Consider the following 17949-nt stretch of genomic DNA (forward strand, 5'->3'; position numbering starts at 1 on the left):
ATTACTGTGACCTCATTAGCTACACTATTGGCCAGACTCTGTACCAAGTACTTTCACATATGCAATCTCACTGACTCCTTTCTCACAGCAACTCTGGAGGCTGCGTATTGCCACTATCCCCCATGTAAGAAAACTAAGGGTCAAAGAAATTATTACTTGACCAAAGTCATTGAACTAATAGCTAGTAAATCCCAGATTTTAAAAATAAAGTTTGTTTTAATCCAAATCCTAAATTCCTCACCATACTGTATACTGTCCCTCTTAAGGCAAAATGTGGTTTTTAAATTTTCTCATCCCCTGAGCTCAAATCCTTGTCTGGAAATCATTCCCTTTGACTCAACCTTTTGCTTCACATGTTACTGTCTGTGTTAAGAATTCAAAACATAGCTGGAGACTTTGGTTAATGAGGAATGGCACTAACCAGGACACAGATCACTTTTTTTTTTCTAGCTCCTTTGGGCAAAAAAACCCTTTTTTAATGTTTATTTATTTTTGAGAGAGAGACAGAGAATGATTGGGGAAGGGGCAGAGAGAGAGACACACCCGCAGAATCCAAAGCAGGCCCCAGGCTCTGAGCTGTCAGCACAGAGCCCAACCCAGGGCTTGAACTCATGAACTGTGAAATCATGACCTGAGCTGAAGTCAGACACTCACCCAACTGAGCCACCAGGCACACCTCTCTAGCTCTTTTGAAATCGTAGCTGATACACGTTGAGAAAAATAAATTCAAATTGTTTTCATCGAGGAAAGAATTAAGCAATAAATGCAAAATCAACATTTTGGGAAAAGTTATCGTTGCCATTATAAAAATGATAAAATAGTATTTGGCGTTTCATGTTAATAATAGCTAATAATAATAATAATAGCTTTGCACGTCATAAATATTCACACTCATTCTATTTTACTGCTGGCAGGAGGACACAGCGGCTCAGAGAGGTTAAACATCTGTTTAAGGTGGAAATGCTAGGAAATGGCAAAGCCAAGAACTGAAGCAGATCTAACCAGATGGTGTATGCTCCAAATGAATCCAGGTATTTTGTTTTTTTATTTGTGTACAGGTTTGGGTGTGGTTTTCACACATGGCGTGGGATCCTAACATGGTGAAGCAATCTCCAGTGGAAAGGTTTCTGATACATTTCTACCAAATACTTCCACTGGGAGTGTAGACATTACGTTTCTGGAGGCCATGCCTGGATGTCTTTATCTGTCCAACCAAGGTAGCACATTATCTTTATTAATGTGTTACGATTTTTGGTTTGATTTCTCTTGCTAATATTCAGTGCCTGCTAATCATCTACTTAGCGCTATAATTTGTGAAAAATGTTCCTTATATTTAAAAAAAAATTTGTCCTTCTCTTTGTGTGTTTAACTTCTTACTTCATGTTGCTCATCATGGGGATGATCACACAGCAGAGAGCTCACACAATGGAGGGTAAGGACTTCTTTTACCCGAGCTCTCATTTGATAATCCAAATGGCTCTCCCAGCCCATTAAGCAGGTGGTTCTCCAAAAAGACTACTTGTAAGCTACTTAGAATATCTATGGTTTATCTCCTGCCAGGGTGCGACTTAGGTCAGGGTCTTTGGGAAGCATATTGTGGTGAGATTTTGCCTGCAGGAAATGTAATGGGGGCTGCTCTTGGGAACACCTACCAGGGAGTGAGGAAGCAAAATGAGACAGAAAGAGAGGTTGATTTGTGATAACGTTCTAGCAGAGAACTCAGCCTATCCTACAGAGGAGCTCTTGAGCTGGAATGGCCCTTCTAAGTTGTCCAAAATCGAGGCAAAGACCAGGCCTTTGTACCTACCCCTCATCATTCTCTCATTACATCTGGGCTTTTCCCAGGAAGAAAGCACAAACTTGGCAGAGGCAGCCCTCTTCAGATGATGAAAATTCTTGGAGAGTGACTCAGCTATGAGCCATTAGGAGGCAATACTTCCAGCAGCAGGGGAAATGTGTGATTCAGTCCTGGATGGGGGAGTTTGTCAGCACACCACAGTATCTGCTATAAGATGCCAGTTTTCTCAGTGCTGAGAGCATGCTTGATTATCTGAGATGATTCGCTTCACAGTATCTTTAGTGATTTGAAAGGTGGCCTCCCAAAAGATTCTAAACCTATAAATGTGACCTAATTTGAACAACAACAAAAAAAAGAGTCTTTGGCAGATGTAATTAAGTTAAAGATCTCAAAATGAGATCATCATGGATTAACAGGGTGGACCCTAAATCCAATGACTAATGTCTTTATAAGAAACAGAAGAGGAGATGACACAGGATGAGGGGGAGAAGGCCATGTGAAGACTGAAACAGACTGGAGTGATGCTAACTGTCCCTGGAAGCAGAGAACAAATGAACAGATTGGCTTCTAGTACTTTCAGAGGGAGAGTAACCCTGCGGACACCTGATTCTGGGCTTCTTATTTCTAGAATTGTCAGAGAATAAATTTCTGTTGTTTTAGGCCATGTAGTTTGTGGTAATTTGTTACAGTAGCCTTTAGAAAACAAATAGAGTACGTTACACCATTTGATCCCTACATAGGAAATTATATATTTAAAATCCATAATCCCTAATATCTCTGTCCAGTGGATTTAGTGCAAACTGTGACAAAAGCGTGTCAGGATCCAGAACACCATGGGCATCACATGGTGGTGCACAATGTCTTGATAGATACTCATGAAAAAGGGTCTTAGTTCATAGTTTGTGACTGGGTCCTGCGACCCACCACTTTGAACTCTGCATTTCTGGTTTGCTTATCCTCAAGTCCTCATTTCCCCTCCTAATAGGACATGGGGGTATTTTCCTGATCTGTAATATTTCATGCCCCATATCAGGCTTCTCTTCCACCTTATAAAGGTAGAAGATTCATTGGAAACATCCAAGAGTTTTCCTGGATAAAGATTTCAAGTTGCTACGTGTGCCCATGCTCTTCACGTCAGGGAACCTTGGTCCTACCTGGAATGTTGAGACCAAATGAAAAGAGGAGTTCTGCTACACTTGGTCTCCAGGGAATGCTTTTAATATACAAGGAGGTGACAAGAGATGATGGAACTGAAGTTGAAAGGTGCTGATCATTTGCTTGTCTTTAAAATCAAGAAGTAAATGCCATTCTCCAATGGTTAGAATCTTAAACAATGTCTTAGTCACTCTGTATGCTGAACATAAAGGCACATTCTTCTTTTTTTTAATTTATTATTTTTCTTTTATAGTTTATTGTCAGGTTGGTTTCCATATAACACCCAGTGCCCATCCCAACAAGTGCCCTCCTCCATGCCCATCACCCTCCTTCCCCTCTCCCCCACCCCCATCAGTCCTCAGTTTGTTCTCAGTATTCAAGAATCTCTTATGGTGTGCCTCCCTGCCTCTCCCCAACTATTCTTTCCCTTTCCTCTCCCCCATGGTCTTCTGCTAAGTTTCTCCTGTTCTGCTTATAAGTGAAAACATATGGTATCTGTCCTTCTCTGCCTGACTTATTTCACTCAGCATAACACCCTCAAGTTCCATCCACGTTGCTACAAATGGCCAAATTTTTCTTTCTCATTGCCATGTAGTATTCCATTCTGTAGATAAACCACATCTTCTTGAGCCATTCGTCAGTTGATGGACACTTAGGCTCTTTCCATGTTTTGGCTATTGTTGAGAGTGCTGCTATGAACATTGGGGTACATGTGCCCCTATGCATCAACACTCTTGTATCTCTTGGGTAAATTACTAGCAGTGCTATTGCTGGGTCATAGGGAAATTCTATTGTTAATTTTTTGAGGAACCTCCACACTGTTTTCCAGAGGGGCTGTACCAGTTTACATTCCCACCAACAGTCAAGGGAATCAAGAGCAAAAATGAACTATTGGGACCTCATCAAGATAAAAAGCTTCTGCATGGCAAGGGAAACAATCAATAAAACTAATAGCAACTGACAGAATGGGATGTTTCATGTGTCTCTTGGCCATCTGGATGTCCTCTTTGGAGAAGTGTCTGTTCATGTCTTCTGCCCATGTCTTCACTGGATTATTTGTTTTTCAGGTGTGGGGTTTGGTGAGTTCCTTATAGATTTTGGATATTAACCCTTTATCTGATATGTCATTTGCAGCTATCTTTTCCCATTCCATTGGTTGCCTATTAGTTTTATTGATTGTTTCCTTTGCCAATGACACATTCCTCTGATTTTAACTATTTTCTTTCCATGAGATCTGTGGTCCTCTTATAGGCATTGCCAATAGGGGGAGCTCTTTCTCATGATAGGACTCATACTGCACAGGACTGAAGGAAGTGACATCTTTTTAAGCCCTTCTTGTAGGAGGAAAAGGATCCTTCAACTGGCTCTCATCCGTCACCCTGCTGCAAATTCTGGTGACTCCTCTGAGTCTGAGTACTCAACAGTGAGTTTGGCCATGGCGCAGGTGGACCTGCAAAGAAAGCCTGCAGCCTTTTCTCTTACACTAACTGAGGACCACATAGCTGGTATGCTGGATATTACCTTTTTGTCCCTCCAGATCTATCATGTTTATCAGTCTAGGAGGCTAGACTGTGTGGACTCTGTAAATGAGCTCTCTCGACCTCTGGTTCTGCAAATGAGAACACATGAATGTCTCGATCTCACTCTCCTTCCTCCCTCTGGGGAAGGTGAGCTTGGGGTATTTATGTCCCCAGCTCCCTATCTGAAAGGTTGCCATGGCTTGCTTGCACTTCTATACTGAAGGCCACAATTCCTGTCAGGAGGCCCTCTCCCAACAGTTACTCTCTGGTGATCCTCTCCAGTTCTCCTCAGTCCCAGGAGAGGAAATGGCTCCCCAGTGGTGCTAGCCCTGAGAACTATGTCATCCTTTCTTGTTTCCCCAATAGCCTACCATGCCTTACATATAAACCCTATATTAAACTCAACTCAATTATCACTTTTAGGCATGCCTTTTGTCTTCTGCTAGGATGAGACTGACTTACCAGCTCTGGAGGAAACCAGCTCCCAGAGAGCACTAACCTCAGCAAGGGCTAGGCCACTAGTGCCAGCAGAAGTTGCATTGTGTCTTTTCTGATATTTTTAAAGATCACCTGCCTTGGTATAAGAGGCCTAGATTTTATCATATTCATCTCCTCATAGTTACAGTTATACCTTTTAGCTTTCTGGCTATCAGAGAAGAGAATCTTTTCATGGGTAGAAGTAGGTTTGTCACTTCTCTCTTAAGTTACTGCTGTTGAATCCCATGGCTCGTGGGACAAGGCCTTCTTTATTTTCTATAGTTCATTTGAGCATTTGGGAAGTCAGCCATGAAATGTCTTTACATTTATATTGACTTTGTCAAGGTATATACTGTCTGCTCTTTTATGAGCTGCTAATTTCCCTAGTCTTGTATACTTTACAGTGGACCTAAAGATCATAATTGGTGGGGAGCCCAACAGGGGTCCTTGAACTGCTCATCCTTACAGGTCACCCCTCTCCTTGATAATGCCGAATGATGTTGATGAAGAGGAGAGGTTCTTTATCTTTGTCTCTATAGATCAGTCCTAGTGTCCGACACATAGTTGGAGCCCAATATTTGTTGATAAATTCATCAGAATAAAGGATATATATTCTTTTTAAGACTCTCTGACTAGCTTACTTCAATTTCATGGACACCGTAAGATGAGTATACTGTATTGTTCCCATTGATGGGAAATGGTATTACTTAGTAAAGAGAATCTGACCAAAAAAATACACAGTATTTATTTTGTGGCCAAAGCCATTCTGGGGGCTGGAGATAGAGCAGTGAATAAGGAGATAGCCTTCTCTTGCATTACCCCTCAAGGGCACAGACTAAGGTAAGAGCCTGTTTGTAGCTACTGTGGGGTATCGTTCTCTGGAACAGAAACGATGGACTGAAATAAGTAAGGCAGAGAAGGAAGGAAAGCCAATCTAAGCGCACATTATTAAGCAGCTTACACTGTGGACAGATGTGTCTGTGTCCCTCTGGGCACCCTCTGAGGAGCTGTGCAGAACACACCTTAGAATCACCCACCTGAACATGAGAAGAGGAGGGATTTAGGCATCAACTCCTGCTCCTCATTGGTCACGTGTTGCCCCATGGTGCATTAACTACCTTGAAGTTTGAGGGTTGTTCATGTCTGGATGGATGGATGGATGGATGGATGGGCACTGTGTCTCTGCTCCGGAGACACCCAACTCAGAACGTGAGGGACATTCAGGGCAGCTGAGAAGAGGTGTTCTCATGTTGCACATGTAAGCAGCTGGGTGCTTCCACAACAGCTGGACTGAAAAGGTGAGTCAAGCGGGATGTTTACTGAGGTATAAGAGGTGATTACTACACAAAATTCCTATCTTTGCAGAGCTTACATTCTGATGGAAAATAACAATACACCAAAAGAAAGTACACAACCTAACTTCTCCTAGTTCATAAGCACCATGGAGGAAATACGGCTGTTGATGTGGAACAGACCCATGGTGAGGGGTGGGAGTGCTCCCTTATACAGTCACAGGGGTCAGAAAAGCCCTTGAAGAAGAAGGGGTCATTTCAATAATCCCAGAATGACAGAATCCTGTCATGGGACAAGGCTGGGGAGGAGTACTAAGCAGAGAAAATGGCATATACAGAGACCCTGGGGCATAGTGAACACAGAGGGCCTGAGGATGAGAAAGGAAAGAGGGTGGGACTGTGGTGAGTGCGGGCCTGTGGGACTGTGAGGGAGGAGGGGGAGTCCGGGGCCCAGCGATTGGTTGTGCAAGCCTGGCCAACCACGATGAGGTGTTGAGTTCCTCTCAAGCACCCACGTTGCCTTAGAGATGTGTGGAAAGAGGAGCTTAGACATTTACAGGGCTGGCATTTGAGGTTTGCATCTCTTATAAGCATCAGGTCTCTGATACATTGTTCTGTGCAATCATATGTCACAAAGACACACATTTGAGTTACATGTGCTGGGAGACTGGTATGTGGGGCTGAATCGCTTTGCTGGGGAGGTCGAGTTGACAACTCAGCCTGGTTTTGTGGTCTTTGAAACCACAGGACTAAATAGGGCCAGGTAAGTAGCAACATTCATGATAATGCATCTTTGTTTCTGTAAGGGGTGGGGGAAGTGGCCCAAGTTAAAACAATGCCTTTGAGTTCAATACTTATGGAATACATAACTCTGTGCCTTATGGTTCGCCATTTCCCTTCACTGGGCCCCAGATTCCTTATTTGTAAAATAAGGGGTTGACTATCCTAACTATGGTTAGAGTGTGACAATTATACACATGCTGGTAATTCCAAGTAGATTCTAACATTCTCAAAGGCAACAAGGCATGATTTAGTTTTAGGGGAAAAGGGCGAGAGAGAAGAAGAGCTTCTCTAACTTTCTCAAAAGTGACAAGGCATGACTTTGTTTTAGGAAAGAAAAATCTTTGAGGATCTTCTGCTTGCTTCAGAGGGCTCTCCACACACACTGTTTTCTGTTGTTCATTTGTCTGCATGGTCTTCTAGTTCTAGAAATGTGGTCTCCCACCTGCGTGCTGGGTAATTAGGGCAGCTTCCTCACCTGCCAAACTGTGTGTGTGCATGGAGGACAGAGGAGAGGCACCAAAGAAAAAGAAGTGTTTGGAGAAGTAAATAAGAGACCTATCGTGCCTTCTCTGAGCAAAATCAAAGAGGAAAATACATAATAAATGGTGACAGAACAGTGGCAGTAAAATAAAATCGATGCTGAGTTACATAACACCAGGTGAAGTTAATTCACTATCTTCGATTTTTAAAAGTCTGTTTGGCATTGCCCAGAGAGTTGGTCAGAATTCCTCCAGGAAATTACATTGAAAAGCAAGCAAGCAAACAAATAAATACACAAACAGAAACTTCTCAAACAAATGTGCCTGCGTGCGTGTGTGTGTACATTCTGACAAATAAATACCTCACTCTTGTTTCCTCTGGGACATCCTGGAGCAGGTGAGTCAGGAGAAATGTCATGGGAATTAAAAAAAAAAAGATTTCTAGATTGTTTCTTACGTGCTAAGATATTGAAGGCAATTTGCATTTTAATTTGAAGAACGGTTGGTTTTAACTGTTGAGCATACTAATCTGAATAGTTTAATAGTGTGAGGTATGACTCATTGTCTCAGTGTGACAAATAGTACAGCGCTCTTTACAGCAAACTCTTTGACTTATCAAGACATTTGCCTCTGGAACCTCAGTTTCTTTATCTTTAAAATGAAGGGCACTGCCTATACGAGATAATCGGTACAGTTCCTTGTAGCTCCAATATTCTATAGGTGTTGGCAGAAAATAGACCGCCTTTGTGTTGGGGCATACTCGTGCCTCTGTTTTTGATTCTTCCACAAAGGAGGCAAATTTTTAATAAGTTATACTTCATTTTTGGAGAAGGGGAGTATGTGTTTATTTATAACTATTCTTTATATTCTTAGACCACTCTAGGGTCTCAGGTGCAGAACAATATTTGTGGTCTCTATAAGAGCCTCAGTCACTGGGGTGCCTGGGTGGCTCTGTTGGTTAAGCGTCCAACTTCGGCTCAGGTCATGATCTCAAGTTTGTGGGTTTGAGCCCTGCATCAGGCTCTGTGCTGACAGCTCAGAGCCTGCAGCCTGCTTAGGATTCTGTGTTTCCCTCACTGTCTGCCCCTCCCCCACTCATTCTGTCTCTGTCTCTCTCTCTCTCAAGAATAAATATTAAATCTTTTTTATTTAAAAGAGGTCCTCAATAACCAAATAAAGTGAAATCACGCTTATTACAAGGTTATCCTTGAGCTAGAAATGTGAAATGATACATTTTTAAAAGATGTTCAGCAATGAGGATTGACTTTCTATCCCATTCATTGAGCCTCCCCATTACAATTCTTCTTCTCCGAAGAAAAGAACGTGATTTAGGAAATGCTATTAATCACAGTCTCCTATTTCTTGGTAACAGTACCTAACTGAGGTTGTATTGAGCCACACCATTACATAAAGCAGCAAATATCAATGTGGCCTCTGTCTCCCTTCCTCTCTCACTTGCTAGCTTTGACTCTTGCTCTCTCTCTCTCTCAAACTCAGAGCTCCATTTCAAAGGAGTGATTGGTGGCGGAGATTACTGGCTAACAGTTAGATACCGTTCTTGATTGACTTTACTTAGTCTATTCTTTTTTTCCAAGTATAGAAACACAGGAGCTCCTGGGTGGCTCGATTGGTTAAGCATAGGACTTTCAGTTTCCACTCAGGTCATGATCTCACAGTTTCATGAGTTCGAGCCCCACGTCGGGATCTGTTCTAGTAGTGCAGCCTGCTTGGGATTCTCTCTCTCCCTCTCTCTCTGCCCCTCCTCTGCTCATGGTGGCTCTATCTCTCTCAAAATAAATAAATAAACTTAAAAAAAAAAAGGAAGCACAGCATCTGTATGTGAATCTATAGTTGTAAAAATGCAGTGTGGTCAAGAATATATTTGTAGGGGTTGACAAAAGAATCACAGTATGCGATTTAGTGCCATACGATCTTTTTTTAAGCTTTAAAGTCATTTGCAAAACTTCTCAGTTTTTCAGGTGGTACTTTTTTCTCCACTGCATGTGAGGAGACATTTTAAAAGATGCCAGTGTTTTGAAACTGGGTAGAACATAATCTAAAAAGTTTCTTTTATTCTAAGTTAATCCTAGAAATATTAATAGTTTTTAAACTGTATTCCTGCAAAATTCCACATTATTGAGTTATTAGTGAGCCAGCATTAGCTTCCCAGGGCTTTGGCAAAATCAAGCTCTCTCTCCCTTCTGTCTGTCTGTTGCTCTTTCTCTCCTTCTTTATTTTAGCTTGCCATTGAAAAATATTCAGAGATTACTAACTATAATTATTCCATTGAATTTTTAAATTCTATTTCTTGAAACATTAGGTAGAAATTTTATACTTATCTTACTTAAAGATTATTTTGTACTTCTGTGCAATAAAATACCATGCAGCTATTTTGAAAGAAGGAAGTTTATCTTTGTTTCATAGCATGCATACATGTCCACAACATATGAAGTAAAACAAAAGGGACAGGGTAGAGTGAATGTGGTAAAAATAGTAAAAACCCATTTTCTTCCTGTATGCATATTTATGTAAAAAGTCCAGAAAGATAATAAGACGAAATATAAGTACTGGTTGTCTGTGGGTGGTTAGGATTCCAGCTGATTTTTATTTTCTTCATTAACCTTTTAAAATGTTTTCTGGTAACGAGCAGATATTGATGTTGTCATTGGAAAAATGTATTCCATTAGAATCAGTCTTTAATGGATGGAGTTGAGCATGGTGGAGATGACGGTGATAAAATAGATTGCTATATGCTGAAAGTGTCATGAAATTCTTTCTCTCCCATGCGATGATAATTCTTAAAACTCATAAAATCGGAGTGAAAATCAAAAGGGGGACCTTGATTCTCATAAAGGCAAGGCCTCTCTACCTGTACCCTAATAGGCTATCCCTCACTTTCTGTCCGAAGTCCAGTAACCCCTTGCCCACTGCTCTGAGCCTAGGGTGGCTTTTCCAGCAGGGACACGTAATTAATGCATTATACTTTCACATCATATTACAGTCTTTTTACATCTATTATAGTTTTTTTCTTTTCTCCTCATTCTGATACATGAAACTTTAGAGCAGATTTTGATTCCGTATTCAATGGGAAACCAAGCCTTACCTCCTCTTTCTTTGTAATGTCCACCACCTCCCCACCCCCACCCCATCAAAATCTGCCATAACCAATCAGCAGGCTCTTACCCTCCACTGCTTAGGGAAATAAATGACCCCGAACAGCTCTTCCTCTTCTCTTTCCCCCACCTTACTTTTATTCACAAGCCCACCTGATTCATCTTTCTAAAATGTTATTCTATATATGTCACTTTTCTGTTGAAAAACCTGTAACTCTCTCTAACATAAAGAACAAAATCTATGGCTCAGGATTAAAAGCCCTCTATCATCTAATCTCTCCCCTTTGGACAGCTTTGTCTGACCCCAAGCCCCTCAATAAAGCCTCTGTTCCATGATCACATCTGACTCAGAGTTGGCCTTGAACTTCACCAATTCCAGCTGTTGGCTCTACTGTCTCTTCTGCTTGGAATGACTTACCTTGTGGTTTCCACCAGACTTGCCTTTACAATATGAAGCCAACTTTAGATTTCCACACTTAAAATGTTCCTAGCTTACTCAGTCCCTATACTTCTTCCTTTCCCAAAATCCTCACCACTTACTTACTCATTCAGTTTTATGCTTTTTGTTTCTTGACTCCTTTGTGGTGTGGTGCATGTTTCTCTCCAGCAAAATAGTAAGTGCCCTAAGAGCAAGAATTGTGTTTTATCATTTGTATTTTAAAATCACTTAAAACTATGCCTCTTCAGTATCCCTTAAGAGTTGGCACTCAATGAATATTTCTCAATTATTTGAAAGATTAAACAGCATGTTTTCTAAGCAGTTTGGGAGAGAAACATGTGCAAAGAAAGAACACACCATGTTTTAATTTTTATATATAATAAATAAGAATAAAATCCAAGAGAAATCATTTTTGAATTAACCTCTATGCAAAAGTAATCGTACCTTTTGCTCAACTTCTGTTTCTGAGAACGTCCTTTTCTCATCGAGGGTGTTTAGATGGAGCATTAAAGAAGTTTGTTCAAAACACACAATTACAGCTTGCTTCTAGCAGAAATAATACGTGCTCCTGCTTCTCTTTGTAAATAATTGAATTTGCCTCTGAAGTTCAAGAAGTTCAGGATTTCTTTGTGCGTGTGGAACTGACTGCTTCCGTTTTCTCTTTATACGCAGCGGACTATCATCCAAGGCAGGAGAAACGCTGTGCAGTTGGGATTTGGTGAGCAGGGAGGCTAATAGAGATTTTCATGACTTCCACCAAAGAGTTATTTTTAAGTGTAGAGAACGCCTATTCCCATGCTGAAAGGGCCTTTAGAAAATATTGCCGGGATTGAAGCAGCGGGGGCAGTCGCCGGCACCGGGGAGAGCAAGGCCTGTGTGCGGGGCGCTGCTGCCCCCTGCTGGGGGCACACTGTCATGGAGGGGCTGCGGCTCGGGTCTCGCCGCTCTAGACACCAGGTGCGTTCAATTAACATTCTGTGGGCATGTGAAATTTTTCTTCTCTTGGAGCCTCGGTGAATCCCAAAGGAAAACTAGTCAAATCTGATGACTCTGGGCCACAGAGGTGTCTAGGTATAAAACCCGTGAACCAAGCTCCGAATAACACCCAGAGAGGGCAGATTTTCCCAGCGGTCCCTGAACGGGGGCCTTGGGCAGCCCAACCCCAATGAGAGGAAAGGATTCCGTCTGTCGCTCTGGAAAATACGTGATGTTTCCCCCTTTTCTGAGTTTGAGGGGTTCTTCTTTTCTGAAAAGGTGTTTTAGTTTAAAGCAATAGGAGACAGGAGACCACCAAACGCTACAAGAGGAGATAGTGCTTTTAGAGAATTCAGTAAGGTTAGATTTTTATTGATCTATTGTAGGTAAATTCTTGATAATATGACAGGTGGAATGAAGTAACCTAAATCCTTCTCCAGGCTTGTAATGCATCCCGATGTAATGGGAACACCAACCTGCACGTCTGGATCTTCCACAGTACTCCATCACTGTGATTTCCTAGAACATCCAGGGGTACAGGGGCAGAGATGAAGGCACTGAGATACCTCCTGACTTTCAGTCCAAGTCTTCGCACTCTGCAGACTCCCTGAAAACATCCCTGTCGGCACCACACCTGACCACACTCATCCACTGAAACTAAGTGTGAAGATGAGGATGGGGGTGGGGATAAAGGTCCGGGGAACACGGTGCTAGGGAGTAAGTAACTCCATCCTCTGGCCTTTACAAGAAACATCATTAGCTTTGTAGTGTTGGATTCAGATGACAGTTGTAATGGCAACTGTCGGCAGTGGTGGTGTAGAGTGTAGAGGGTAGTGGTGGTCAGAGGGACTGATGTAGAAGGCAGCCTGGGCATCTGGGGGGACAGTAGCCCTTGAGTCACCACATGCAAATCTCTGTTCCCCCAGTTGCATTCTGGGCTCCTCAATGGCAGAGGTGATGCCTTATATCTTAACATTGTCCATATTGCTCCGAAGCCCTTGCATAGGGACAGATCAGTATATACAAGGTAGGTCAGTTCATCACGATGTCATCACGATGGCGGTATGCATGATGACAACGTGGCGGGGATTCTCTCCCCATGACCTCAAAAGAGTAACCTCCTCAGGAACACAGCTTAGTCTTCTTGTTTGTCTGCAGGCTTGCTGGCTGACGCCTTTATTGTGTTAGTAAAATTAGATCAATTTCGCCAATTGTTCATCTGTTATATGTAAACACATATATTTATTTATTTTTATTCTTTGTTCATCAACCTTAGGCTGTAGTCCTCGGCCTAATGCTTGGTTTCTTCAGTCTGGAAGCTGAAGACAGCCTATTTTATCTCCAGCTGGAAAACCAATATCCGGCATCAGATCTGGTAGGAAGTTGTCATATAGTAGGACCCTTCCTTGAACCCCAGTCTCAGTCTTGTAAATAGAGGTGACTGGGCAGATTGCACAAGCCTGGTTGCTGGCTGAGATAGGAGACTCTTTGCCTTTGGATTCAGATTGTTTCAGCCTTGCTCTCTCTGGTTTTTGGCTAAGGCACAGGCAAGTTCTTCTGCTCTCAGCAAAAACAGCCCTCCAGCCAGCAGAGTGGGAGGCTTCTCTGCCTGACCTCCAGCCTCGCCCAGATGAGAGTGGAAAAGGAGCCCTCCCTCCTTGCCCCCCCCAAATGAAGATTTTCCTGCAATAGAGGTGACAATAAAGTTCAGTTTGATGGCACATGTTACCCTCTGTCACTTTTCTGATTTTATTAAAATTAACTGTGTTAATTTTTTGTTCTTTCACCCCGGAGCAATTCTGGAAAGAAAACATATTTTAAAACCAAACAGAAAAATGGTTATGAAAGACACTAAGCTCACATTTGTTAAATGACTCTGTGCTCTTGAAAAGAAATGTATAAAAAGCACATTATGAGTCGCTCTGCATGACTTCCTTTGTTTGGATTTTAGAAGCACTTGACTGACACAGAGAACCTGAAGGAGAGAATCTTTGGATCCTGAGAAGTCTTTCAGCGAAGGTGATACACAAAATTTTAGAGAACAATTTCAACATTGTTCTGTTGAAGGTTATACTTAGCTCTGAACCACATTACTTTCCTGTCTACGTTTCATTTCCTGGGGTCTTGCCAAGTGATAAACAGACCCAGGCGTGCAGGCAGGTTTGGGGTTTTTCTGCACAAATAGGGTAGCTGGAGTTTGCTTCAAGGCATCAATTGACTTCTGTGATCATGGAGATGCTGGTGTGAGGCCTTCAGGAGACGATGGAGAAAAAATGGACCTATTGTGCTGTCTGTTCCATCATCCAGATACATTTTGTCAGGGGTAAGGTTTCCAGTTGTCCTTTCTTGTCAAATCGGCTCCTTTAGGGGTGAGTGGGGCCTCTGTTCATTTAAAATGCGTGTGACTGCTGCTGACATTGATCACTGAAGGCAGATCGTTGCTAAGGTTTTCGGCTACATATTTAAGTGGCAGCTTTCGCAGAGACGTTAAGAGTCCAGAAATGATTACTAACGAACACTGATAACGAGAAGGGAATGAGTGGTTTGTGCCACTGCTCTGAGACATTGCCACCCGTTTCCTCCCGAAGAGGATCTCTTGAGTAACTGAGGAATTGTGCTTCTTGGAAAGGAAATGCTCTCCAAGTGGTAGTCAGAACAACTCTGGAATGCTAAAAAAAAAAAATCACAAAGCCATCAGTGATCAGAGATCCTCGCTCATCTTTTTGTCTGTCTCAAGGATCCTGTTTCTTTTATATGTAACAAGCATTACTCTTCCAAATACTAATGTCTTTGGGAGTTGAACATATGTTGAATTCTAATGAGGCATGTGTAGGTATGGCCCTGGAAGACAAAGGAGCATCCTTGTGACAGTGGGGACCCGTGCCCTTCGGGGCCTATTTAAAAATAGCAGGAGGAAAGATTAGCTCTGCATTCCATAGCATGGGGGTATTATAGTGAGCTTGAGTGTCTTAAGAATTAACTGTGCTTCACAGATATAGCCACGAAGGTTCTAAGGAGAATTTCTAAATCAAAGGAGACTTTGGAATACAGTGCTGTGGATAGGATCAGAGGCGTATTATCAGGCAAAGGGGAGCTTACAGGGAACGACATTAAACTGTACTAACCTCTGCCTACCCAAACTTTTGAATCCATAAAAGTGTAATAATTCCCATTTCTCAAGTACCTTAGAGAGCCTTGTTTCTTCCCCATTGCTTGTCATCTTTTCATCTTTTTCCTTTGTAAGCTTCCATGGGACTTGTCATAATAGTATATCATTCCTATAACAGTGTTCCATTAACACTAAAACTGAGGCCTCCACCACTGAAGGCATGCCAAAGGCTTAACATATTTTAAGTGCCCTGTACCATGTGGTCAGAGAGCTGATGGGAGAGAATTTTCTTCCTTTACGTCTAGTATTTCAAAGTGTCGATTATTGATGATGCTGACCATAGTTTATGTAGTGGAAACCCTGAGGTATTTTCTCCTTTTCTCCCCTAAGGAGCCCTAACTGCGTGCAAATAAAGGTCCTTTTGATCTTCATGTACTGAATGTCAAATTTCTTCTCAACCAGTCTGGGAGGCAGTTTGGACGTTATGAAGGTTACAGAAAGAGCACCTACTCTAGGCAACCAAGTTCAGGTTCTTTTGCTGAGGTGTGACTTTAAGCAAATCACCTAATCACCTTGTGCCTCCATTTCATCTTTGACAGAGTGTTAACATCATTCTGTGGTATGTGAGAAGGATTAAATAGCCTATTTAAAAGCCTCTTGAGAGCATACATTTTTTAAAACAACTACACATATCAGTTATGTTTTCAGTTTCAGAAGATATTATTTGTGTGTTATATGCAGCTGTTGATTCATAAAACCAAAAAGAGAAAAAAGCCCATTATAGTCATTGTGAAGAGAGCTGTCATATGTTTGCTGATGGGCTTCAATTTCTAAATAGGCTGAATTTTATTCGCAGGTAGTCAGAGAACTTAAGTTATTCTTTGGACAGAGCAACAGACAAAGAGATGAATATTCCCCTCGTGTCCTTAATCAAATGCCTCCTCATTTGTATTGAGTCCCTGCTTTACTGGAAGGGTCATGCACAGCTCTCTCCTATATGTAGGACAACCAGAGAAAAAAATTCCTCAGTTGCTCACCTCACTGAAGTGACCAAGGTTTTTAAATAAGAATCATTCCACATGAATCATGTAAACTGATGGCTCATGTTCCCTTTCCAGGAGTGTGGGGAAAAGCATTCAATGAAGAAGACATCTATGCTTTCCCTGGCTCTGACGTCAACTTGACCTGCCAGACATGGAAGAAAAACTTGTTGGTGCAGATGCAATGGTCCAAGGTCACTGACAAGTTGGACCTGATTGCCCTTTATCATCCCCAGTATGGCTTGTACTGTGCCAGTAACAGTCCCTGTGAGTCACTGGTGACTTTCACAGAAACTCCCAGAAATGTGTCAAAATGGACCCTGCACTTACGGAATGTGTCCTCTTCATTCACCGGGAAGTATGAGTGTAGCTTTACTCTGTTTCCGGAGGGTGTTCAGACTAAAATCTACAACCTTCTCATTCCGACAAATGGTAAGCATAACTGGTGATGGGAAAGAATCCCATGCTTTCCACTCAGCTCTCATTCACTCAACAGGTATGGATTATGGATTATGAGCCTACCACGTGCTAAACACAGTGCTAAGTACACAGAAGTTGAGCAGAAAGAGGTATGGCTTAGAAAGGAAGACAAGAATTAACCAAATAATTCCACAAATAAAAGTACAATTGCAACAGTGATAAGTGATAAGGACTAGAGGGGTCTTGTGAAAGAGCATGCAGTAGCAGCCAGGGAACTGACCCCGAGTAAGCAGCGCCCGGGCTGAGGTCTGAGGAAGGAGCGGACACGAACACCATTTAGGAGGTGGAGACTTGTGAGTGATCCAGAGACGGGGAACAAACAGCTTGTGTAAGGGGCCTCTGTAGCATTTAAAGAAATTGGAAAATGCCAGCAGTGTTGTGGTGCAGAGGTTAAGAGATGAGGTGGGACGTAACTGCAAGGACCATGTCAGGTCTTGTCGGCAATGTTTCAGAGTTTTGATTTTTATCTGAGAGCCGTAGGAAGACATTGAAGTATTCACAACGAAAGGATGGCGTGACATTTATAGCCTGGCTCTACTTGGGTCATAAAAAGATGATGGTGGCTTCAGTATGAGAATGGGGGGAAGGTGTGCAAGAAGGGAAAGGTGGGAGTGACCTAGGAGACCGTCCTCATGGGCCAGAGGAGACAGAGTGGTACTTTGGGTAGACAGAGAAGGAAACAACAAATTGTAGGCTTTGGGCATAAAATAGGAGTGACTTGCTAATAGAATGGATATAGGACGGAGAGAGAAGAATTTAGGGTGAGATCTGGTCGGGGGAGTTTGCCACTCACTGAAGGGAAAGGGAAGACAGCAGGTTTGTGGTGGAAAGTGTGCAAGTGGCTTTGGATAGAGGATATATTTAGTGAAGGGCAAGTAAAGATACCAGGGAGCTGCTGCACATGTAGCACTCACACACACTGGCTTTAGAGGGCTGCATTTGGAGGTAAGGATCCCAGGTTTAAGTTCTAGCTCCTTTCTGGCCAGAAATAAATTTCACCTGGGGCCTGTCATGTCCATTCTCTGAGCTCATCTGGAAAATGATGATAATAATGCCTACCCCTAAATTAGTTGGTCCTACAGTAAATGATTTCCATTTCTACTAATGGAAAAGAATGAAAATGGAAAATGCACTGGAAATGAAGCGTTTTTAACTCAGGGGCAAAGTGGCCTGGTAATATAAGTAAAAAAAAAACAACAAAAATTCACTCCTGAAGGCTGTGGAACTGCCCAGGACAGACAACAAGGAAGCATTTATTTCCTCTCCCATTCATTATCAAGAGATAAAAC

At 42.2% G+C, this 17949-nt stretch overlaps 1 protein-coding gene across 7 annotated transcripts in view; it reads left to right on the top strand.

Annotated features, from left to right (window-relative positions):
- Positions 1-921: 921 nt before the first annotated feature.
- The window catches only part of CD96 (CD96 molecule), a 113016-nt gene continuing 95988 nt past the window's right edge, over positions 922-17949 (top strand). For 6 of the 7 annotated variants that reach the window (XM_039250381.1, XM_039250382.1, XM_039250383.1 and 3 more), the window contains exons 1-2: positions 14193-14354; positions 16259-16612. In XM_039250381.1, coding sequence (XP_039106312.1) covers positions 14294-14354; positions 16259-16612 — 415 coding nt within the window. In that variant the 5' untranslated portion in view covers positions 14193-14293. Of the gene's footprint in view, positions 1032-14192; positions 14355-16258; positions 16613-17949 lie in introns of those variants that run through there. The other variant, XM_039250386.1, reaches the window with a different exon arrangement.

Source organism: Hyaena hyaena, unplaced genomic scaffold (assembly GCF_003009895.1).
Source record: "Hyaena hyaena isolate Hyena2069 unplaced genomic scaffold, ASM300989v1 scaffold_366, whole genome shotgun sequence".
Classification (NCBI taxonomy): Eukaryota; Metazoa; Chordata; class Mammalia; order Carnivora; family Hyaenidae; genus Hyaena; species Hyaena hyaena.